This window comes from Sturnira hondurensis, unplaced genomic scaffold, assembly GCF_014824575.4.
Source record: "Sturnira hondurensis isolate 20B ecotype Veracruz unplaced genomic scaffold, ASM1482457v3 Scaffold0014435, whole genome shotgun sequence".
Taxonomy (NCBI): Eukaryota; Metazoa; Chordata; class Mammalia; order Chiroptera; family Phyllostomidae; genus Sturnira; species Sturnira hondurensis.
In genome coordinates, this window is record NW_028087066.1 from 111,639 (window position 1) to 133,500 (window position 21,862).

Below are 21,862 nucleotides of genomic sequence, written 5' to 3' on the forward strand. Positions count from 1 at the left end.
ATATGATACAAGATTTGTGAATTGCACTGTGTGCCCACCACCCAAATTCAAACCATCTCCTGTCTCCACACATCAGGCCTTCTCCATCCCCCACCCCACCCCCTTCCCCACCCCCTTCCTTCCGCACTGCTGCCTACCTATGCCCACATTTTCAGTTTTCAGTTTTATATACCCACCAGTGAAATCAGTGAAATCATATGGTTCTTGATCAAATCATATGGTTCTTGATCTTGATATGGTTCTTGACTTTTTTTTTTTAGTTTTTATTTATTTATCTTTAGAGATGAAGTGAAGGAGAGAAGGAGAGAAGGAGAGAAATGTCAATGTATGGTTGCCTCTCGTGAGTCCCCTTTTGGGACCTGGCCTGCAACGCAGGCATGTGCCCTGACTGAGTATCGAACCGTGATTGTGTGGTTCGCAGTCCTGCGCTCAATCCACTGAGCTACAGGCAGGGCGGTTCTTGACTTTTCTGACTGACTTACTTCATTTAGCCTAACATTCTCAAGGTCCATCTATGTTGTCATAAATGGCAACATTTTGTCTTTTCTTATGGCTGAGTGGTATCCACTGTATTTATGCACTCCCAGAGCTTGTGGGCACAAAGGATGTTTCATTGTTTCCTATGCACTGGACTTAGGCCCTAAGGGGATCTGAAGAGCCTACAAAACCTCACACAAAAGGGAAGCTCTGCTTTGAGCATCAGCCAGGTCCAGAAAACACAAACATCTTATTTCCATTGACCTTTCCTGCCCTTTCCTCTTCCTCCCTCTCTCTAAACCCACCCCCCCTGGAACGTGAGGAAGAAGGAGCACCAAACTCATTCCTGCCTGCAAAACCCTCCAGCATGGGGGAGAAATGTGTTTATCCTAAATTAAACTGTGACTTTTAATTGTTACATTGTACTAAATAATTTAATCGTCAGATTAAGATATACTTGTGCAACTTAAAGTCATTACAGGATGGTCTGCTAATGAAAACTGAGCGAATGCCCTGTGGTATACGTTGCAATTCCTGTACAGTGACGGGGAACAGCCCCTCCAGCGATGGCCTGGAAAGGGCCAGCAGCAGACACGTGAATTCCAGCTCAATCAAAAACTTCAGTGGTGTTTATCCAGCCTCCTAGCTACTTCCATTTGCTTCAGGTGTTCTAAAATACAACGGCAACAAAAGCAGTACCTTAAATATAGAGTAAGATCAGGTAGCATTTAATTAAAGAATTGATAAGTAAGCAAAAATTATATAATTTGATTGGTTGGAAATAGGCTTTTCCAATTCTCCTTTTCCAGCTAACACACACACATAGATGTATTCATGAAACACTTCTATTTTCTACAAAATCATTCAGACCCAGATGGGAGCCGCGGTTTAGACCTCAGGTGATAGAGCGTCAGGTTTGAGGATGCAGTTTCTGGGCTGTGTCTTCCACGGACAGTGACTGAAATCACTCCCTGACCTTGGAGAAGAGGGGAAAGGGAGAGTCAATCACAGGTGAGGGCAGGCACATTTACAAAAATGAAAACAACTCTGCCCTGGAATGCCTGCCTCTGCTCCTGGGATTCGCACTGCCTTCCACTGGGCGAAGGTAACAGAGGAAGTTGAAAGCAGCTCTGAAGTGGCAGAAAGTCTGAGGAATAGGCGGGTGTGCGGAGTGAGGGACTCACACTGCCGCCTGGCCAGGTGGGGCCGCCTGCGGAAGGCAGCGGGTCTTAGGCTCCTCTGGTGATTTTGCAAATTAATCTTTTCCTTCACACTCTCTCAGTTACCGAGTTAAGCTGTGCCTCTTAGAACAAAGATAAAATTGGGAATTATAGAGCAACATGATTATAGATGCTCAAAGTATAGCAGTGGACTCTGTGGTTGGCTGGTGGAGAGACATGCTGAGATGCAGATTCAGTTTCACACACGCTCACGTGCACAGCAAACACAACAGTGCATGTTTGTGTTTGTACATTAAAAATATGTAAGTACATGTATATGTAAAAAATCTACCCAAGCAAAGAAGGGTGATTTTAATCTCTGTGCAGAGAAAATGCAGGCCTTTGAAATGCCAGCTTCCAAAGGTGGAGAGAGAATGAATTAAACTCTCAAATTATCATCCCCCCAGGTTGGAAATGACCCAAAAACCAGGGAGCCCTTCATTCAAATGAGACGTGTTAGTCAGGAAGGCCCATTAGCCCACCACCCTAGCACATTTGTTGATTTCAATAGCTGGCAGTTTTCGATCTGATAGAGACTAATTCCAGTGGACTAGCTTCTCTGCCTCCTCCCAGGATCAGGAGGAGAAATGACACAGAACAAATCAAGTTTCTTAGCTGGAAATATGGGAAAGAAATGCCTAGATCAAAATCCCTTTGGCTCCTCAGGTGTTCTCAGCAGCAAAAATATTGTTATGACTCTTACTGCTGGGGTGGGGGGAGAGTCAGGGAAGGGGTATAAAAGGGCTGGAGGCTCTCTGAATTCCAACCACACGAACATGTAGTAATCAGCACCAGACTCAACTGGGGTCCAGTGAGAAAGTTCTCATTTCTGAGGTATAGCCTTTAATCCAAGTAATACTTTCTCAGGTTCTAAGTTTGGTACTGTGGGGGAAACCACAGTGAGCTATGGTGGGTATATAGATCTGGATCAAAATATATAGATATGTAACTGGAAAAGACACTGGCATTGGGGCTGCCTGTCACTGCCAAACCCAATGAGCAATGACAGCAGTTGAATCTTTAAGAGCACTTTATTCAGATGGCTGGTGATCTGAGAAGACGGCGGGTTCATACCCTAACAGACCATCTTGTCTTCTCTTTCCAGGCCAACCTTTTTATAACTGGGGGAGTAAACAAGGTGCAGCAAGGGCTTTGAGATTCAGGGGGAATTACGTGAAAGAAGCTGCAACATTTCTGTCCTGGGCAGTTAGCTTCTCCCAGGGGAGGATGGTCATCTGCTCTCCCTGGAACACAAAGGCCCAGATGCCCCCACTTGTCCCCAGGTGGTAATCTCTAGCAGTTTTCCCAGGAGCCAGAAGGGACCTTATCTGTAATTTTTGGAACAAAAGCTTTAACATACATGTTGCTTGCTAGACATAACTTTTTACCTTAAATTAAAATTTTCCAACTCTCGAGTCCACTTTCAGATATAGTATTTGCATTTAGTCTTTAAAAATTGTTTTCATTAACTTTTTATGGTCTTGTCTGTATTTCTGTAAATAGATTTAAAAATACTACATTTCTTAGATTCTCCTTCCCCCAGGCTTCTACATGTGGCCAACAGTCTGCCAGTGAAGCAGCATCGTGAGATTTGGGAGGGGCGGGTAGGCTGAAGCCCTCTCATACGGTGGACACAAAAGCTTCCCAGATAGGATCTTGGCAAATCACCTCGGGTTCTGGGAATGTCCCTTTCCCTGGGGCTTTAGAGGAGCTGTGACGTCAGCAGTGGCCTCTACTGGTCTCCAAGCTCTCAAAGTTGTGGTCTGCGCTGGCCTGTGTCCTCCAGCATTCCAACAGTGTTAAGGTACAATCTCTTGTAACAGGGAAGAATGCAATAAAGAGCCCGTCTATAATGTGAGAGTGTCTATGGAGATTTCTACTTCCTGACTGAACTTAGACCTTACAGTGGCTCTTCACTATCTGCGTCACCGGGAATATCTCATTCAGGAGCCCTCAGAAACTTCCTCAAGCACACAGGAAGGAATAGGGAACCATGAGTACTGTTCAGATAGGAACTTCTTTACTATCAGAGAAAGGGAACTAAAATTTTTTTTTAAATCTCCCAAATTTAGTAATCTCACGAGGAAAGCCAATCAGTGTTTTAGGACTGAACACTGTCATTAGTTGCCAAGCAACACCTTGGGTTGAAGGTGCTATTACAACATGTAAACTATTTTTCTGAAAAATATCTGATTGCCATATATTTTTGAGCTCCTTGTAAGAATGAGGCATTATGGCAGCACAGGGCAAGCATAGGAAAAGCGTACATGTTTTTTTCTCTGAACAAGCAGGTGGCAAAGCCTAAGTCATAGGCAGAGACTGACACTGCAGGGCTCTCCTCTGGCCCATGCCCCTGCCTCCAGGAAACGCATCCCTGAGCAATTCCAGAACAGAGCTGTGCTGTGGGCCTCCTCCAATGACCTAGGAGTTGGTGTCAGAGAATGTTCAAAGCCCAGATTCAGTCAGATAACCAGTAACTCACAGGGAGTGGGCCCTCACGATCTGTGAGGCAGCTGCAGGACAGGATAAGGCCTCAGCCCAGCAGTGTGGAAGTCCACCCGGGGGTCTGTGTCCTGACTGACATTGAACAGGGAACTCACCATCCGATGGGCTGCCTCATTGCCAGGTCTTTCTTTGAGGAAAGTATTTGGATTCAAGCCCTTTCCATATGTGGTTTAATTTTCCTTTATATAAAACTATGCTATAAAAAATAAAAGGGTTATAGTGTTTTAACTTTCAGTACTCTCAATAGTAAACATCAAAACTAATTCTTTTTATCAGAACTTCCATAATCTTATGACATGGTGAAGAAATGGTAAAGCCGTCCTCCAGGTCAGTCTCTAGCATCCCCAGTAAAATAGCTCTGCCCAGTCTACTTCAGGCTGTTCATCCACTTAAGCCCTCAAGTGAGGTGTGTCCCCAAAAGTCTACTCCAACCTACGATCGTATTTAAGATGGTAGGCATTAATAAAAGGTAGCCCCTTAACAGTTCACTGTCTCCAGTACCCACTACCCATTTCCCACGTGGTAGCTTTCCATCCCCCTCCATTTGGGGAGTGTTGACCCTCAGAATTTCCCCTCTGGTGTTCACTAAGGGTAGGACAGTGCCTGGGGTCCTGAACTCTTGGACACAGCTGGCCATCTTGGAGCCCATGACACTGGAGGAGAAGCCTAAAGCAATGAGAAACTCCTTAAGTGAAGCTCTGTCACCCAATGTTGCCAAGATTCAGGTATTTTCCATAGCCTGGTAATTTATCTTTTTTTAAAAGGACTAGTTATCCCTTGAAAGAAACTCTCCAGATGTCACAGCACCAAAGCATGATACCTGATCAGCTCTAACTTCAGTTGTTCCACCGCTTATATTCTCACTCATGTGCTTCAGGTTTATGCCTTTCTAGAACTTGGATTGAGATGGGAGAGTGTGAGTGATTGCCTAACATTCTCAAAAACTTGATTTTTTTTGCTTTCCTTTGTTATGCACTTGTTTGATTAAGAATTTTACATTTTTGTCTGTCTCCTTTCTTAGACCCTTTACAAGAGTCTTTTCCTTAGCGACAAATAAGTCATCTCAAAACACTTGCTGATTGGCTGTAGTTCAACTGATTTGAATTTTAGTCAATCAGACAACAGCACACCCTACATTCTCTTTTCTTTTATTCTTGTCTATTCTGCCCCACTGGAGCTCTACAGATCCCCATTAAAGCACTCAGGAAGAAAATGGCCATAACTGGAGTTTCAACGTCAGGATTTTTCATCACAGTCCTCCTAGCAAGCCTTCAGGAACTGTGGGCTATCAAAGGTAAGTGCTGAGAAAATCATAACTAGAAACAATAAGCTCTGAGAGCATTGGAGGAATGAGCAGTGGACATTTGCAGGACAATATTTGGAGTGAAGGAACTGTTTAATCGGTATTCAGTGAGTCCAAATCTAAAGTATAATAAGTAGCAGATTGATGAGTTTTCTTTCTACCACAATTTGAAGTAAGTTAAATTTACTTCACAGGAACAAAACTGAGTTGTATATTGGCCAATGCCATTGACTTCGAGGTAAGCCAAACTTAAGGGAGAAATATTTTCTGACAGGCATTAGCAAACTGCATTTCTGGGTTTTAATTTATTTTTCTAGAAAATTGGTAAATTAAAAACTTCATAAAATTTTGGGAGGATTAAAGGAGAAAAATATGAGACATTCTTAGCTGAATTCATGGTAGCTATTCTCTGACATGTGAATCTCGTCAGAATATTTTAAACAATGACTTTTATTTTGAAGATCAATGGAAAGGAAAGTCACCAAAAAACAATAATCTACCCAAAAGACAGGGAAGGGCCGGTATGCTGACAGGACTTGCATTTAATTTACTGCCCCTTGGAACAATGATAGTCCTTGTGTATTGGGTCTTACAATGATCTTCACTCACTGTTATTTAGTGATTTTTCCAAGACAGTAAGAAACATGTGTAAGGAAGTGAAGAGTCTGACGTTCTCTGCCATCTGCTGGGCAAACATTGTGCTGTGGTGAAGATGTATTATCAAAAAATAGCTCTCACCCAAGATGACCACCACAGAGGGTGGCAGGTAGACCAGAGTAATAAGTACGGCAATAATACAACTCCAAGACTCATGATGGCAATAGCAGGTTTTACATTTCTCAGAAAGGGACGTACATGGGGATGCACACCTGGAAGGAGGGAGGCTTTTCCCTTGGCTTGGAAAGGGACAACTAGAATATTTGTGTGTGTGCACTTGTGTACGCACACATAGCTGCAAATACTAAACCAATCCTGGTTTTACCAATACACAGACAGTTTTTAAAATCCCCCCTCTTTTCTACACACACCACGGAGGCTATATATACTCTCCAACTGCAATTTTCTTATTTCAGATTGATTATTACCTTGCTATAGTTTATTCTCAGTATCAACCATAATAGAATAGATCCTATAATGTAAGGAGCTTTCAGATATAAGGGCTCGTTGCCAAGAGGTATCCGCAGTGTAGGAGTGGATCCAGGAAAGTGTGTTACTTCAGCACTACAAGGTCTCAGTCTTAATTTCCTGGGTACCTCAGAGTCCAGTTATATTTTCCATGGGTCTCCCTCTTAAATACAAAGCAGTTTCTGGTATTTGTCTTTCACTGACTGGCTTATTTCGCTTAGCCATATGATCTCACTTATAAGAGGAATCTAATGAACAAAATAAACTAATGAGCGAAATAGAACCAGAGGCACAGAATCATGGAGTAGACTGACAGTGGTAAGGGGGAGAAGTGGGGGGACTGTTTGGAAGTGGGTTGAAGGGTTAGTCAAGGAACATATATGAAGGACGACACATGGACATGGACAATGGGGTAGGGATTGACTATGGAAGTGGGGGGAGGGCTGGGAAGAGGGGGACAAAGGGAGAAATAATTGGAACAACTGTAAAACATAAAAGTAATAAAGATAAAGAAAGAGAAAGAAATAAGTAAACAAACATATAAATAAACAAATTTCTGACCCCAAAGGGATTGCTATAGGCCTGATGATATACTAAGAAATTACTTACCTTGTCTGATTTAATCTGAAAAACAAATCCATGAAGAAGCAAAACCACAGAAGAAAATAATAAGAAAACTACATGTAAGTAGGTGAAGTAATTTGCTCAATTCACGAGGTAAGTAAGTAGCAGAATAAAAATTCAAAATTGAATTTGATTTCAGAATTCAGAACTCAATCTTTTAGGAGCTGCTGCTGGATTTCTGAAGTGGGAATTGCTCTTCAGCTAGTGACATGGAGACAAAGCACAGCTTCAGGAAACTGGATTTTCAGCTCCCATTTCCTTCAGCCCACCGTCTCTGGCACTACCCCTATTTCTCCCCTCACATCTCTGTTCAGCACTAACATGCTGCACCTCGGCCTCATCTTCCCACTCACCCCTACTCCCCATTACTGCTCTTCTTCCACTGAGCCTACCTGTTTCAATTCCTGCCCATAACTTGTGTCATCATCCTGGCTCTTCATTTCTCTCTGCTTGTTCCAACCCTAACTCCCTTTTTCACTTTTTCAGAGGATCATGTGATCATCCAGGCTGAGTTCTATATGACCCCACACACATCAAGCGAGTTTATGTTTGACCTGGATGGTGAAGAGATTTTCCATGTGGATATGGAAAAGAAGGAAACGGTCTGGCGACTTGAAGAATTTGGTAATTTTGCCAGCTTTGAAGCTCAGGGCGCATTGGCCAATAGAGCTGTGAACAAAGCCAACCTGGACATCATGATGAAGCGCTCTAACAACACCCCGAACACTAATGGTACCTCTCCCTGCTGCACTTCTACATGTGGGAATCATAGCTTTAAAATAGATGCTTTAGCTCCTTCTGCTACATTACTGAGAATAACTTTCCCTTCCTGGAGCCTAACTTTGCCATAAGCAAGTCCTAGATTCTCAAGCCATAGGCCCCAGAACTTCATGTTTTTTTTCATTTCTTGATGTTCTCACGTCTTTTCTCTGTCATTCATAGTCATTCACAAAGTTATTGCCCTCAATCTTTGTTGGGGGAGCCAGGAATGAGGTCCTTGGATATCTTGTACCTCAACGTTGGTTACAGTTTATGGGTGAGGGTGTCAGAGACAGGGACCTGAGACTGTGGCATAGATTCTCAAGGCACAGTATCAACTTCTGTTTCAGCTTTAGTGGGAGAGAGGGAGGGACCATGCCTAAGCATAGAAAGCTAATTTCTGTCCTGTGTCCCCAGTACCTCCAGAGGTCACTGTGTTCCCAAGCAACCCTGTGGAACTGGGAGAGCCCAACATCCTCATCTGTTTCGTCAACAAGTTCTCCCCACCAGTGCTCAATGTCACGTGGCTTCAAAATGGAAAACCTGTCACAACTGGAGTGTCAGAGACAGTCTTCCTGCCCAGGGAGGACCAATTTTTCCGCAAGTTTTACTATCTCCCCTTCCTGCCCTCAACTGAGGACATCTATGACTGCAAGGTGGAGCACTGGGGTTTGGACGAACCTCTTCTCAAGCACTGGGGTACGGACCATCCTCCAATTTCCTGATTTTCTGGTTTCCTTCTTTGGTGCATGTGTGTGGGCCTTAGGGACACAGCACAGAGTCCTGTTTCATAATAGCTGCTACAATTCTTATTCTTGTTTCTCCTGTTATCCAGCTTTCCTTGTTTTCTAAGTTGTAATTCCCTTAATACATTATTCTATTTTCCTCTTCTTCAATGGATTAATAATTATTATTTTATTATTTTATTTTTAAATTTATTTAATTATTTTTCAAGTACAGTTTTCTATTACTCCCATCCCATCCCACCACCAGTGCTCCCCCCTCCCTCCAATTTCCACCCTTCTCAGTTGTTGACCATCTATCCTTTATATATGTTCCTCTGAATCCCTCCCTTATTTCCCCTGAAATTCCCTCCCCTCTGGTCACTGTCAGCTTGTTCTCTATTTCAGTGTCTTTGGTTATATTTTGCTTGCTTGTTTGTTTTGTTGTTTAGCTTCTTGTTAAAGGTGAGATCATATGGTATTTGTCCTTCAACACCTGGTTCATTTCACTTAGCATAATGCTTTCCAGTTCCATCCATGCTGTTGCAAAAGGTAGGAGCTCCTTCTTTCTTTCTGAGGCATAGAATTCCATTGTGTATATGTACCATAGTTTTTTGATCCATTCATTTACTGACGGGCACCTGGGTTGCTTCCAACTCTTGGCTATTGTAAATTGTGCTGCTATGAACATTGGGGTGCATAGGTTCTTTGGGATTGGTTTTTCAGGTTTCTTAGGATACAATTCTAGCAGTGGAATTGCTGGGTCAAAAGGCGGGTCCAATTTTAGTTTTCTGAGAAAATTCCATACTGTTTTCCATAATGGTTGTACCAGTCTGCAATCCCACCAACAGTGGACCAGAGTCCCCTTTTCCCCACACCCTCTCCAACATTTGTTGTTTATTGCTTTGTTTATGATAGCCATTCTCACCGATGTAAAGTGGTATCTCAATGTGCTTTTAATTTGCATCTCTCTGATAGCAAGCGATATTGAGCATCTCTTCATGTGTCTCTGGATCCTCTGTATGTCCTCCTTGGAGAAGTGTCTGTTCAAATCTTTTCCCCATTTTTTAATTGGTTTAGTTGTCTTCTTAGAGTGAAGTCGTGTGAGTTGTTTGTATATTTCGGAGATTAAACCTTTGTCTGAGGTATCATTGGCAAATATGTTTTCCCGTACAGTTGGTTGTCTTTTTATTTTAATGCTGTTTTCTTTACCTGAGCAGAAGCTTTTTATTTTGACGAGATCCCATTGGTTATTCTTTGCTTTAAGTCCCTTGCTCTAGGGGACATATCAGTGAAAATGTTGCTGTGTGAAATATCTAAGATTTTCCTGCCTATGTTCTCCTCTAGGACTTTAATGGTGCCCCTGCTTATATTTAAGTCTTTTATCCACCTTGAATTACTTTTTGTGTGTGGTGTAAGTTGGTGCTTGAGTTTCATTTTTTTGCATGTAACTGTCCAGTTCTCCCAACACAATTTGTTGAAGAGGCTATTTTTATTCCGTTTTATGTTGCTGCCCCCTTTGTCAAATATTAATTGACCGTAGAGAGTTGGGTTTATTTCTGGGCTCTTTATTCTCTTCCATTGGTCCATGTGCCTGTTTTGATGCCAGTACCAGGCTGTTTTGATTACAGTGGCCTTGTAATACAGTTTGATATCAGGTATTGTGATTCCTCCTACTTTGCTCTTCTTTCTCAACATTGCAGCTGCTATTTGGGGTCTTTTATGGTTCCATATAAATTTTTGAAGTGTTTGTTCTATGTCTGTGAAATATGCCATTGGTACTTAAATAGGTATTGCATTGAATCTATAAATTGCTTTGTGTAGTATGGACATTTTGATGATATTAATTCTTCCAATCCATGAACACGATATATGTTTTTATTTGTTTGTTTCTTCCTTGATTTCTTTCTTCAGTGTTGTGTAGTTTTCTGCATACAGGTCTTTTGCCTCCTTGGTTAGTTTTATTCCTAGGTACTTTTTCTTTGTGCTATATCGAATGGGATTTTTTCTTGATTTCTACTTCTGCTGTTTCATTGTCAGTATACAAAAATGCCTTTGATTTCTGGATATTGACTTTGTATCCCGCTGATTTGCCAAATTCATTTATTATGTCAAGCTCTTTTGGGGTAGAGTCTATAGGATTTTCTATGTACACTATCATGTCATCTGCAAACAATGCCAGTTTTGTTTCCTCCTTTCTGATTTGGATGCCTTTTATTTCCTTTTCTTCTCTGATCGCTGTGGCTAAAACTTTCAATACTATATTGAATAGAAGTGGTGAAAGCGGACAGCCTTGTCTTGTTCCTGATCTTAGTGGAAAAGATTTTAGTTTTTGCCCATTGAGTATGATGTTGGCTGTAGGTGTCTCATATATGGCCTTTATCATGTTGAGGAATGCTCCCTCTATTCCCACTTTGCTGAGTGTTTTTATCATAAATGGGTGTTGTACCTTATCAAAAGCTTTTTTGGCATCTATTGATAGGATCCTGTGATTTTTGTCTTTGCTTTTGTTTATGTGATGTATTACATTTACTGATTTGAGAATATTGAACCATCCTTGCATCCCTGGGATGAATCCTACTTGGTCATGGTGAGTGATCTTTTTGCTGTATTGTTGGATGCGATTTGCCAATATTTTATTGAGGATTTTAGCGTCTATGTTCATCAGCGATATTGGCCTGAAGTTTTCTTTCTTTGTTGTGTCCTTATCTGGTTTTTGAATTAGGATGATGCTGGCTTCATAAAAAGAGTTTGGGAGTGTTCCATCATTTTGGATATTTTGGAATAGTCTGTGAAGAATAGGGCTTAGCTCTTCCTTAAATGCTTTGTAGAATTCTCCTGTGAAACCATCTGGTCCAGGGCTTTTGTGTGATGGGAGTTTTTTGATTACTGCTTCAATTTCATCTGCCGTTATTGGTCTGTTCAGGCTTTCTACTTCTTCTTCCTTGAGTTTCAGGAGATTATATTTTTCTAGAAATGTGTCCATTTCACCTAGGTTTTCAAATTTCTTGGCATACAATTCTTCATAGTAATTTCTTACAATCCCTTCTATTTCTGTGGTATCAGTTGTAATCTCTCCTCTTTCATTTCCGATTGTGTTTATTTGGGTCCTCTCTCTTCTTTTCTTAATGAACCTACTTAAAGGCTTGTCTGTTTTGTTTATCTTTTCAAAAAACCAACTCTTGGATTCATTGATCCTTAGAATTGTGCTTTTAGTCTCTATGTCATTTAATTCTGCTCTGATCTTGGTTATTTCCTTCCTTCTACTTGCTCTGGGCTGTCTTTGTTGTTCTTCAAGTTCTTGCAGGTGTAGGGTTAGGTTGTTTGTTTGAAATGTTTCTATCTTCTTTAGGTAAGTCTGTATTGCTATGAACTTCCCTCTCAGGACTGCCTTCGCCATGTCTCATAAGTTTTGGGTTGTTGTGAGTTCATTTTCATGTTTCCAGGAACTTTTTGATTTCTTCCCTAATTTCAGTTTTGACCCATTCATTGTTTAATAGCATACCATTCAGTCTCCATGATTTTGGGTGTTTTGGGTTTTTTTCTTTGGGGTTGGTTTCTAATTTCAGCCCCTTGTGGTCAGAGAAAATGCTTGGTATGATTTCAATTTTCTTGAATTGTTGAGGCTTGTATTGTGTCCTATCAGGTGGTTTATCTTTGAAAATGTTCCATGTGCATTTGAAAAGAATGTGTATTTAGCTTCTTTGGGATGAAAGGTTCTATATATATATCAGTCAAGTCCATTTCATCTAGAGTGTTGTTTAGTGCAGCTATATCTTTGTTGATATTTTGTTTGGAAGATCTGTCCATTTTTGACAGTGGGGTGTTAAAATCCCCTACTATAATTGTGTTGCTGTCAATATCTTTCTTGAAGTCTTCTAGGATTTTTCTTATATATTTGGGTGCTCCTATGTTGGGTGCATATATATTTATGATGTTAATGTCTTGTTGGTGGATTCTTCCCTTGAGTATTATGAAGTGACCTTCTGGGTCTCTCTTTATGGCCCTTTTTTTGAAGTCTATTTTGTCTGATATTAGAATTGCTACCCCGGCTTTTTTTTTCTTGACCATTTGCTTGGAAAATTTGTTTCCAGCCTTTCACTTTTATTCTGTGATGGTCTTTTGTCCTGAGGTGGGTCTCCTGTAGGCAGCATATGTGTTGGTCATGCTTTCTTATCCATTCAGCTATTCTATGTCTTTTGATTGGAGCATCTAATCCATTTACATTTAAGGTTATTATTGATAGGTACTTATTCATTGCCATTTTTGTACCAGAGTTCCTCTCTGTCTCTCTCTTTTCCTTCATTTCATTAAAGCAGTCCTTCTAGTATTTCTTGTAGAGCTGGTTTGGTGGAGGCATATTCTTTTAGACTTCTTTTGTCTTGGAAGCTCTTTATTTGGCCTTCTATCTTGATTGAGAGCTTTGCTGGGTAGAGTAGCCTTGGTTGTAGGCCTCTGCTTCTCATTACTTGAAATATTTCTTGCCATTCTCTTCTTACTTGGAGTGTTCCCATTGAGAAGTCAGTAGCTAACCTTATTGGGGCTCCCTTGTATGTTACTTCCTTTTTCTCCCTTGCTGCCTTTAAGATTCTCTCTTTGTCTTGGAATTTTGCCATTTTAATGATGATGTGTCTTGAAGTGGGCCTCTTTGGGTTCCTCTTGAATGGGATTCTCTGTGATTCCTGGATTCATGTAACTTTTTCTCTCATCAAATTAGGAAAATTTTCCATCATTACTCTTTCAAATAGGTTTTCTATCCCTTGTTCTTCTTCTCCTTCTGGTATTTCTATTATTCGGATATTATTACATTTCATATTGTCTTGCACTTCTCTTAATACCTCTTCATTCTTTTTGAGTCTCTTTTCCCTTTCTTGCTCTTTCTGGGAGATTCTTTCTACTGTGTCCTCCAACTCGCTGATCTGATCTTCTGCCTCATCGATCCTGCTTTTCATTCCTTGTACTATGTTCTTCAGTTCCGAAATTGTATTCCTCATTTCCTCTTGGCCTTTGCTGATAGTTTCTATTTCCTTTTTCATGTTGATATAGTTTGCAGAGGGCTCATTGTAGCTTCTCTCTAGTTTCTGGTAGCTCCCCTCTAGTTTCTGGTAGTTCATTGTGAGCTCTTTGAATTTCCTGATAACTAGTGTTTTGAATTCAGTATCTGATAGCTGACTTGCCTCTCTTTCATCTGACATTATTTCTGAGACTTCCACCTTTTCTTTCATTTCTTTCATTTGTTTCTTTGTCTTCCCATTGTTTATGAGACTCTTCTTGTTAGCCTCAGCTTCCTAAATTGATCTGTTCTGACTCCCTGGGTTTATGGTGTGAACTTCTGTGGTAGAAAACCTGTGAAATTCAGTGGTGCAGTCTCCTGCAGGTATGTTGATGTCCTCCACTTCCACCTACTCCTTTCTTTGTGTGTGTGTGATCAGTTGGAGGGAGAGGCAAAATGGTTTATGACAACAGGAGAGTACTTTATGATATTTACAGTCACAGCCAGTAGAGAAGAGATAGAAGATCTTTAGGCTATATATAGTGTTAACTGTAATCTTCAACCCAATTTGCCACTTTTAAAAAGGATAGACCAAAGATAAGTGTCTTGTTGGGGAGGGAAGGCTTGTGAGTTGTATCTAGAAAGCAGTGAGGTTGTGGGAGGTCAGATTTTGAGGTAAGGTGAGAGTAAAGAATAGTAAATAGGCATAGCATGTGAGCAAGTAGAGTTAATCACTACAAGAATAGAATTCAGGAACCTGTAAAGTGGGCTAAGACCCGAGAGATGTGAAGTATTTACAGTGGTATAGAAAGCAACAAACAAACAAACACACACAAAAAAGGGCAGGAGAAATGAGGAAAAGCAATAAGTTTGGGATGAAAAGAAGAAGGAGTAAAACAGGAAAAAAAAGGAGAGGAAAAGTACTGAAAGATACAGCAACAATAAAATTTAAAAATATATGATTACTGAAAAAAAGTTTTTAAAAAAGTAAAAAAAAACAACAACCTCCCTTGTTGGTTTCAAACTGTCCAATCCGGTTTTTCTGGTTTCAGCAGGACCCCTCTGTGGGCTGGGTTGTAGGCCCAGGTGCACACCCGCACGAGCCAGCCAGGCTACCAGACTGGGGTGTGGGCGCCCGCCCACCTGACAGGCTGCCTGGGTCCCACGGGGTCTGGTACTGGTCCTTCCTAGTCCTGTGGCTGGGTGAGAAGCAAGTCAAGCTGCCTTCACAGGAGAACACTGCAGTCCACTTTCCAATAAAAACTTCTCCAGAAAGCCTGCCTCTCAGCCCAGCCCAATCCCCAACCCCACTGGTTAGGACAATGCTCCTCTCAAATTTCCCCAGGCTGGCAGGCTGGTGGGCTGGCGACCACAGAGATCGCAACTGAACACGGACCCCTGTCCTTGCCACCCTCCCTACAAACCTAGGCAGACAGGTCTCTGCCACCCAGCCCCGCCTAGATGGGGAGGGATGGAGCCAGCTCTCTTCCAAGGACCCCACAGCCGGCCCAAGGCTCCACTGGGTGCCGGGTTCCTGATGAGTCCTCCGTGGCACTGGCCACAGACGGAAGCCTCTACACCCCTAACACAGCGGCAGTGGCGTGTCCGAGGTGTTATGGGCTGGCTGAGGGCAACCGGCCCTGCCGCTGCTGCTTTTGTGTTTACTCTGGGGTGCCTGGATCCCAATGAGTCCTCCGTGGCAGACGCCCCTGTCGCTGGGCACAAACAGAAGCCTCTGGGCCCCGACCGCTGAGGCAGCCGTGGCTCCAGGGCCATTATGCACTGACCGAAGGCCACTGGCCCGGCCACCTCTGTCCTTACTCGCGATCCTGAGACCCCACCGACCTATAGCTGTCTGGTCCATCACTATCTCTGGTCTCTTATTTTCATAAATGTTGGGGAATTGTTGGTTGGGGAATTGATTGCGCTGTTCCTCGGTAGATCTGCCAGGATTTTCTCCCAGGGGTACGAGAACTGGAGTCGCTCTGTCCTACTCTGCCGCCATTTTTTCTCCTAATAATTATTATTTTTTTACTTAGTACCACATTCATTACTCTGTTTTGTATTTCTCCAGAGTTTGAAGCACGAACTCCCCTCCCAGAGACAACAGAGAATGTGGTGTGTGGCCTGGGCCTGGCTGTGGGTCTGGTGGGCATCATTGTTGGGACCATCTTCATCATCAAGGGCATGCGCAAAGGCAATGCTGCTGGCCGCCGAGGTCCACTGTGAGGCACTTCAGGTAGGTTTGGTGTGGTCAGAGCAACGCACATATGAAGTTATCAAAGGAAGGAAACACAGTAGGGGAAAGAACATGCGATGTCTTTAAGGGGAAACATGGAGAAAGTCATGGCTCTTGACTTACGTTTGCTAGGACAGAATCAGACATAGCCCCTTTCTAGTATCCCAGAGCTTCAAAGTGCGTCATCCCTTCCCATACGTGTGCAGCTAGACCTTCAGTCTTGGACATTATTTCCAGTAATTCACATTTCACACTCAACCGTTTCACATTAGAAAATTAGGTCCAATGACCTAGGAAAGTTAGCTTCAAGATTTGGACGATTCTTGGTTTATATTTTCTGAGGCAGGCAATCCGTTGGGTCAAAAGCACTTCCAGAGCTTGGCTCTTTAGGGGCCAGTGTAGATTCATTGTAAGAATTCCAGTGCTTGTTTCTGCTCCTCCCTCTGAAAAGTGGTGTCTGGGGTGCTGATAGAAGGTAAACCATGGTCTGCTCATTTGTGCTCACTCTGCTGGTAGAATATAGCAGCTCATGTTGGAAAGGTTGCATTTACTAGAGGTCAGATGAATATTAAGAGACTTTTCCAAAGTCAAAGGACTAAGAGAGAAGGGGAATGAAGCTCAAATACTCATTTTAAGCTCTATAGAAACTGCGTGTGTCTTTCTACAGGTAATGGACTTTCTTAGAGAGAAGATCAATGAAAAGATTTCTGCTTTAATATTTTTACAAATCTGGCAAGTCTCCGGTTGTTCAGCTCTGTGAAGACAACCTTTCTTCAGCACTTCCCCCCGGCCTTAGTCACACTAGGAGAGGTGACACCTTCTCAACCTCTCCATACTCTAGCATCTAGTTGGGTGTCCCTGATTGTTGCCCTTTCCCATACCTGTTTTCCTGCCATTTCCCACTATCTTTTTACTATCAGCATGCAATGCCTCAGCAACAGGCCCCATAAGATCATGCCTTTGCTGTGGAAACTTGCAAAAGTTCTATAGGAACTCATTGTTTGGGGTTTCTTCAGTGATTGTGACTTTTCTGAATACAATAAACCATCTGATAAGTCTTAGGTGAAGTTTTGGTGTCTGAGCCATTTCTTCAGAAAACTTGGGGTGTCTGAGCTATAGTCCGAAGGGCTGGGGAACATATGTAAACTTTTCATCCTTTGTAATTAATAAAAAATATCCAGGTTCATTAGGGTGTGGCCTCACTCAGAGGATCTGTAAGCCACCCAGTTGCTGTGGCCCAATCTTTATCTGGATGCCTCTAGAGTAAGATTTGTTGCAGGGGGGGTCTCTACAGGCAACCAGTTCAGAATTTGGTTTTGGTTCTTGAACCCCCAAGTCAATGAAATATGTGGATCTTAAGTAGAATGAATCTGAAAGCCTCGGGTTTGGCCTCTGATAACAGGTGAGACAGGTGGTGAGAAGATGAAGTGGAGTGGAGCACAGAAAAGAGGAAGATCCACATGTGTTATAGCATTTACATATCGGCATCACCCATTCCAGACTTAATGAGGAATGAGATAAGACAGAGGATTTTATTTACATAAATGTGGATCCCTCTTTCACTACCAGGTGAATGGTCTGACTTACTCTTGGAAACATCTTCTATTTGGAGATGTAACCCTGAGTGGAAAAACTGGGTAAAGTGTTGGGGGATTATGGCATTAAACAGGAGAATGTTTGCGACACAGTGACACAGATAAATTGCTCATTTATCTTTGAAACTATTCCTTGATATTTATTTCTAAAATGGTTACCAGAACCTCCCCTAAACCATGAAGACTGATTATTCATCACAATGTGGTAGACTGACATGAAAGTGTATCTGAAATGAATTAGTCTTGGGCTTCATCTTGATTCTTATCATCTACTAGCTAAGCCACTAGTATCTTTTTAAATTAAATATACTGGGGTGAATTGGATAATAAGATTAGATAGGTTTCAAGTGTACATTTCTATGATACATGATTTGTATATCGCACTGTGTGCCCATCACCCAAAGTCAAATCATCATCTGTCAGCATATACTTGGCCCCCTTTTCCCATTGGTATCTTACCAAAAGAAGGGAATTATTAAAGTAACTAAACAGAGAAGGTTCTTATGCCTTGGTAGCCTACATTAGCAAACCCAAACCTAAGTCAGAATCAATTGTACAAATGTACTTGTATCCCAGAAGATGAACTTTAAGAACAATCAAACAGCCAACTAAGCTTTCCCAAGTAAGGCAGCCACTTAAATTATAGCCGATCAAATAGTTTCCTTGCTTTGCATCCTTCTGTTTTCTATAAAAGCCTTTCCCCTAGTTCCTGTTGGCAAAGCATTCCTAACCACTTGCAATTTGATGCTGCCAGATTCAAATCAATGTTTGCTAACATAAACTCTTGAAAATTTTAGTGTGCCTTATTTATCTTTTAACAACCTTACAAGCATGACTAGTGAATAGCAATTCTCTGTACCAGATTTTTAGTATTAAAGCGAAGGATTTAGAAAATTGAAGATACAAGCCCTGGCTGGCGTAGCTCAGTGGGTTAAGCGTGAGCCTGCGAACCGCAGGATCGCAGTTCGATTCCCAGTCAGGGCACATGCCTGGGTTGCAGGCCGGTTCCCTGCAGGCCAACTCCCAGCAGGGGACCTACGAAAGGCAACCATACATTGATGTTTCTCTCCATCTCCTTCCCCTCTAAAGATAAATAAAATCTTTAAAAAAAAAGAAAATTGAAGATACAATAGACCCAGATTTTTCTTTTACATAGATCCATTTTTAATTTTAAAATAAGTAGATGTACAATAGAGAATATACTAAAGTCAGACAAATATGGAATAAAAAGAAAAATAGTAAATCTATATATTATCATGTTCAACAAAGGCATTTGAAAATAGGCTTTACTTTTTAGAAAAGCTTTAAGTTGACAGCAAAAATATACAGAAAGTACAGAGTCCTTTAATCCTCATCCTCCCCCCTGTTCCACTTAAGGTATCTCCTAGTATTAATATCTTGCATTAGTGTGGTACAGCTGTTACAACTGATGAACCAATACTGATACATTATTATTAATTGATGTCCATAGTTGACATTAGGGTTCACTCTTTATATTATAAAGTTCAGTGGCCTTTGGCAAATGCATGATGTTATGTATCCACCATTGCCTTTTCAAACAGACTGATTCCACCGACCTGAAAATCCCCAGTACTCTCCCTGTTCATCCCTGTCCTCCTCTCCCTGGACTCTGGAAATCAACGATATTTTTACCATGTTCATAGTTTTGCTTTTTCCAAAATGTCATATAATTGGATTCAAATAGTAAGAAGCTTTCTCAGCCTAAGATAATTCTCTCACTTAGCAATATGTATTTAAGATTTCTCCATGTTTTTTCACACCTTAATAGCTTCTTTATTTTTATCACTAAACAATAATTGTGTGCATGTACCAGGGCTTGTTTGTTCATTCACCTATTGAATGACATTTATGTTACTTCCAAGTTTTGGCAATTGTAAATAAAGCTGCTATAAACATTTATGTGCAGGTTTTTGTGTGGACAAACTTTTTAACTCATTTGTGTAAAGCCCTGAGACTATGACAGCTGAAACATATGGTAAGAGTGTGTGTAGCTTTGTAAGAAACCACTAGAGTGTCTTCCACAGTGAGCGTGCCCTTTTGCATCCCCACCACAAATGAGTGAGCCCCAGTTGTACCACACCCTTGCCAATGTTTGGTGTTTGAGTGTTCTAGATCCTAGCTAGAAAGCTAATTTTTCAAAACTTTTTATGTGAACTATTTACAGATTCAAAAAATGCAAAGACAGTACAGAGAGATCCTGTGTACCCTTTCACCTATTTTCCCAAATGGTTATATTTTGAGACTATAGTACAGTGTCAAAACCAGAAAATGGATATTGGTGCCTTGTGTGAATATAGTTCTTTTCCTATTTTCCATTGCATTTTAGATTTGTGTAACCCCCACTGAAATCAAGCACAGAACCACTCCATTATCACAGAGATCTCATTCTTGCTACTCTTCATAGCTACCACCACCTCCTTCCGTACACCATCAGCCTATCATCTGACAACCATCTGTTCTCCATCTCTATAATTTTGTGAATTTGACAGTTAGTTAATGGAAATCACACAATATGTGACTTTCTGAAGTTGGCATATTTCACTTAGCATAATGCCCTTGTGAGCAATCCAAGTTGCCGCATATATCAACAGTGGGTTCTTTTCTATTGCTGAGTAGTATTCCACAGCATGGGTGTACCACACTTGTCTGTTCACCTATTGAAGGGCACTTTGGTTCTCATTTGGGACTATCACAAATAAAGCTTCTATGGACATTTATGGAAGGTTACTGTGTAAACATGTTAATTTCTCTGACATAAACATATAGAAAAGTGATCACTGGATCATGTAGTAAGTGTATGTTCAGTTTTTTAAGAAACTGCCAAACTCTTTTTTTTTTGTTATTTTAATTGTTGTTCAAGTACAGTTTTCTGCCTTTTACTCCCATTGCAGCCCACCACCTTAGCCCTCCCCATCTCCCTCCCATTTCCACACCCTTCTTGTTTTTGTCCATGTGTCCTTTATACTTGTTCCTGTAAACCCTTCCCTCTTTCCCCTCAAATTCCCTCCCCTCTCCCCCCGATCACTGTCAGCCTGTTCTCTATTTCAGTGTCTTTGGTTATATTTTTCTTGCTTGTTTGTTTTGTTGTTTAGGTTCCTGTTGAAGATGAGATCATATGGTATTTGTCTCTCACTGCCTGGCTTATTTTGCTTAGCATAACACTTTCCAGTTCCACCCATGTTGTTGCAAAGAGTAGGAGCTCCTTCTTTCTTTCTGCTACATAGAATTATGTAGCTCCTTCTTTCTTCCATTGTGAAGCTCAGAGAGTCCCAAAGAAGTTGGACCCAAGAAGGAACACACCAAGGCACATCATAATTACATTAGCCAAGATGAAAATGAAGGAGAGAATCCTAGAAGCATCAAGAGATAAGGGGACAGTCGCCTACAAAGGAGTTTCCATCAGACTGTCAGCGGATTTCTCGAAAGAAAACTTACAGGCAAGAAGGAGCTGGAAAGAAGTATTCCAAGTCATAAAAGGCAACGACCTACATCCAAGACTGCTCTATCCAGCAAAGCTTAGATTTAGAATGGAAGGGCAGGTAAAGTGCTTCTCAGATAAATCAAATTCAAGGAGTTCATCATCACCAAGCCCTTATTATATGAAATGTTAAAGGGACTTATCTAAGAAAAAGAAGATAAAAATATGAACAGTAAAGGGACAGCAAACTCACAGTTATTAACAATCACACCTAAAACAAAAGCAAACTAAGAGGACAACTAGATCGGGAGTGGAACCATAGAAATGAAGAACACATGGAGGGTTAGCAACAGGGGAGTGGGAGGAGAAGAGTGGGGGAAAAGGTACAGAGAAAAAGTAGCATAGATGGTAGGTAGAAAATAAACGGGGAGGGCAAGAATAGTGTGGAAAATGTAGAAGCTAAAGAACTTATGACACATGGACATGAAAGAAAGAAGGGGAATGGGGGGAGGGGGTGTGCAGGGTGGAGGGGAATGAAGGGTGGGAATAGAACAACTATAATGGCATAATCAATAAAATATATTTAAAAAAAGAATTCCATTCTGTAAATGTATCACAGTTTTTTTATTCATTCATTTACTGATGGGCACCCCAATTGCTTCCAGCACTTGGCTATTATAAATTGTGCTGCTATGAACATTGGGGTGCATAGGTTCTTTTGGATTGGTGCTTCAGGGTTCTTAGGATATAATCCTTGCAGTGAAATTGTCGAATCAAAAAACAGATCCATTTTCAGTTTTCTGAGGAAATTCCATATTGTTTTCCATAGTGGTTGTACCAGTTGCAGTCCCACCAACAGTG

At 41.4% G+C, this 21,862-nt stretch overlaps 1 protein-coding gene across 1 annotated transcript; it reads left to right on the plus strand.

Moving 5' to 3' along the window:
* The first annotated feature begins 5,324 nt into the window (after nt 1-5,324).
* LOC118999034 (HLA class II histocompatibility antigen, DR alpha chain) lies at nt 5,325-17,031 on the plus strand. Its single transcript, XM_037063365.1, has 5 exons — nt 5,325-5,496; nt 7,741-7,986; nt 8,431-8,712; nt 15,803-15,967; nt 16,635-17,031. The coding sequence occupies exons 1-4, from the start codon at nt 5,415-5,417 to the stop codon at nt 15,955-15,957; spliced, it is 765 nt and encodes a 254-aa protein (XP_036919260.1). The 5' UTR covers nt 5,325-5,414; the 3' UTR covers nt 15,958-15,967; nt 16,635-17,031.
* The last annotated feature ends 4,831 nt before the right edge of the window (nt 17,032-21,862 follow it).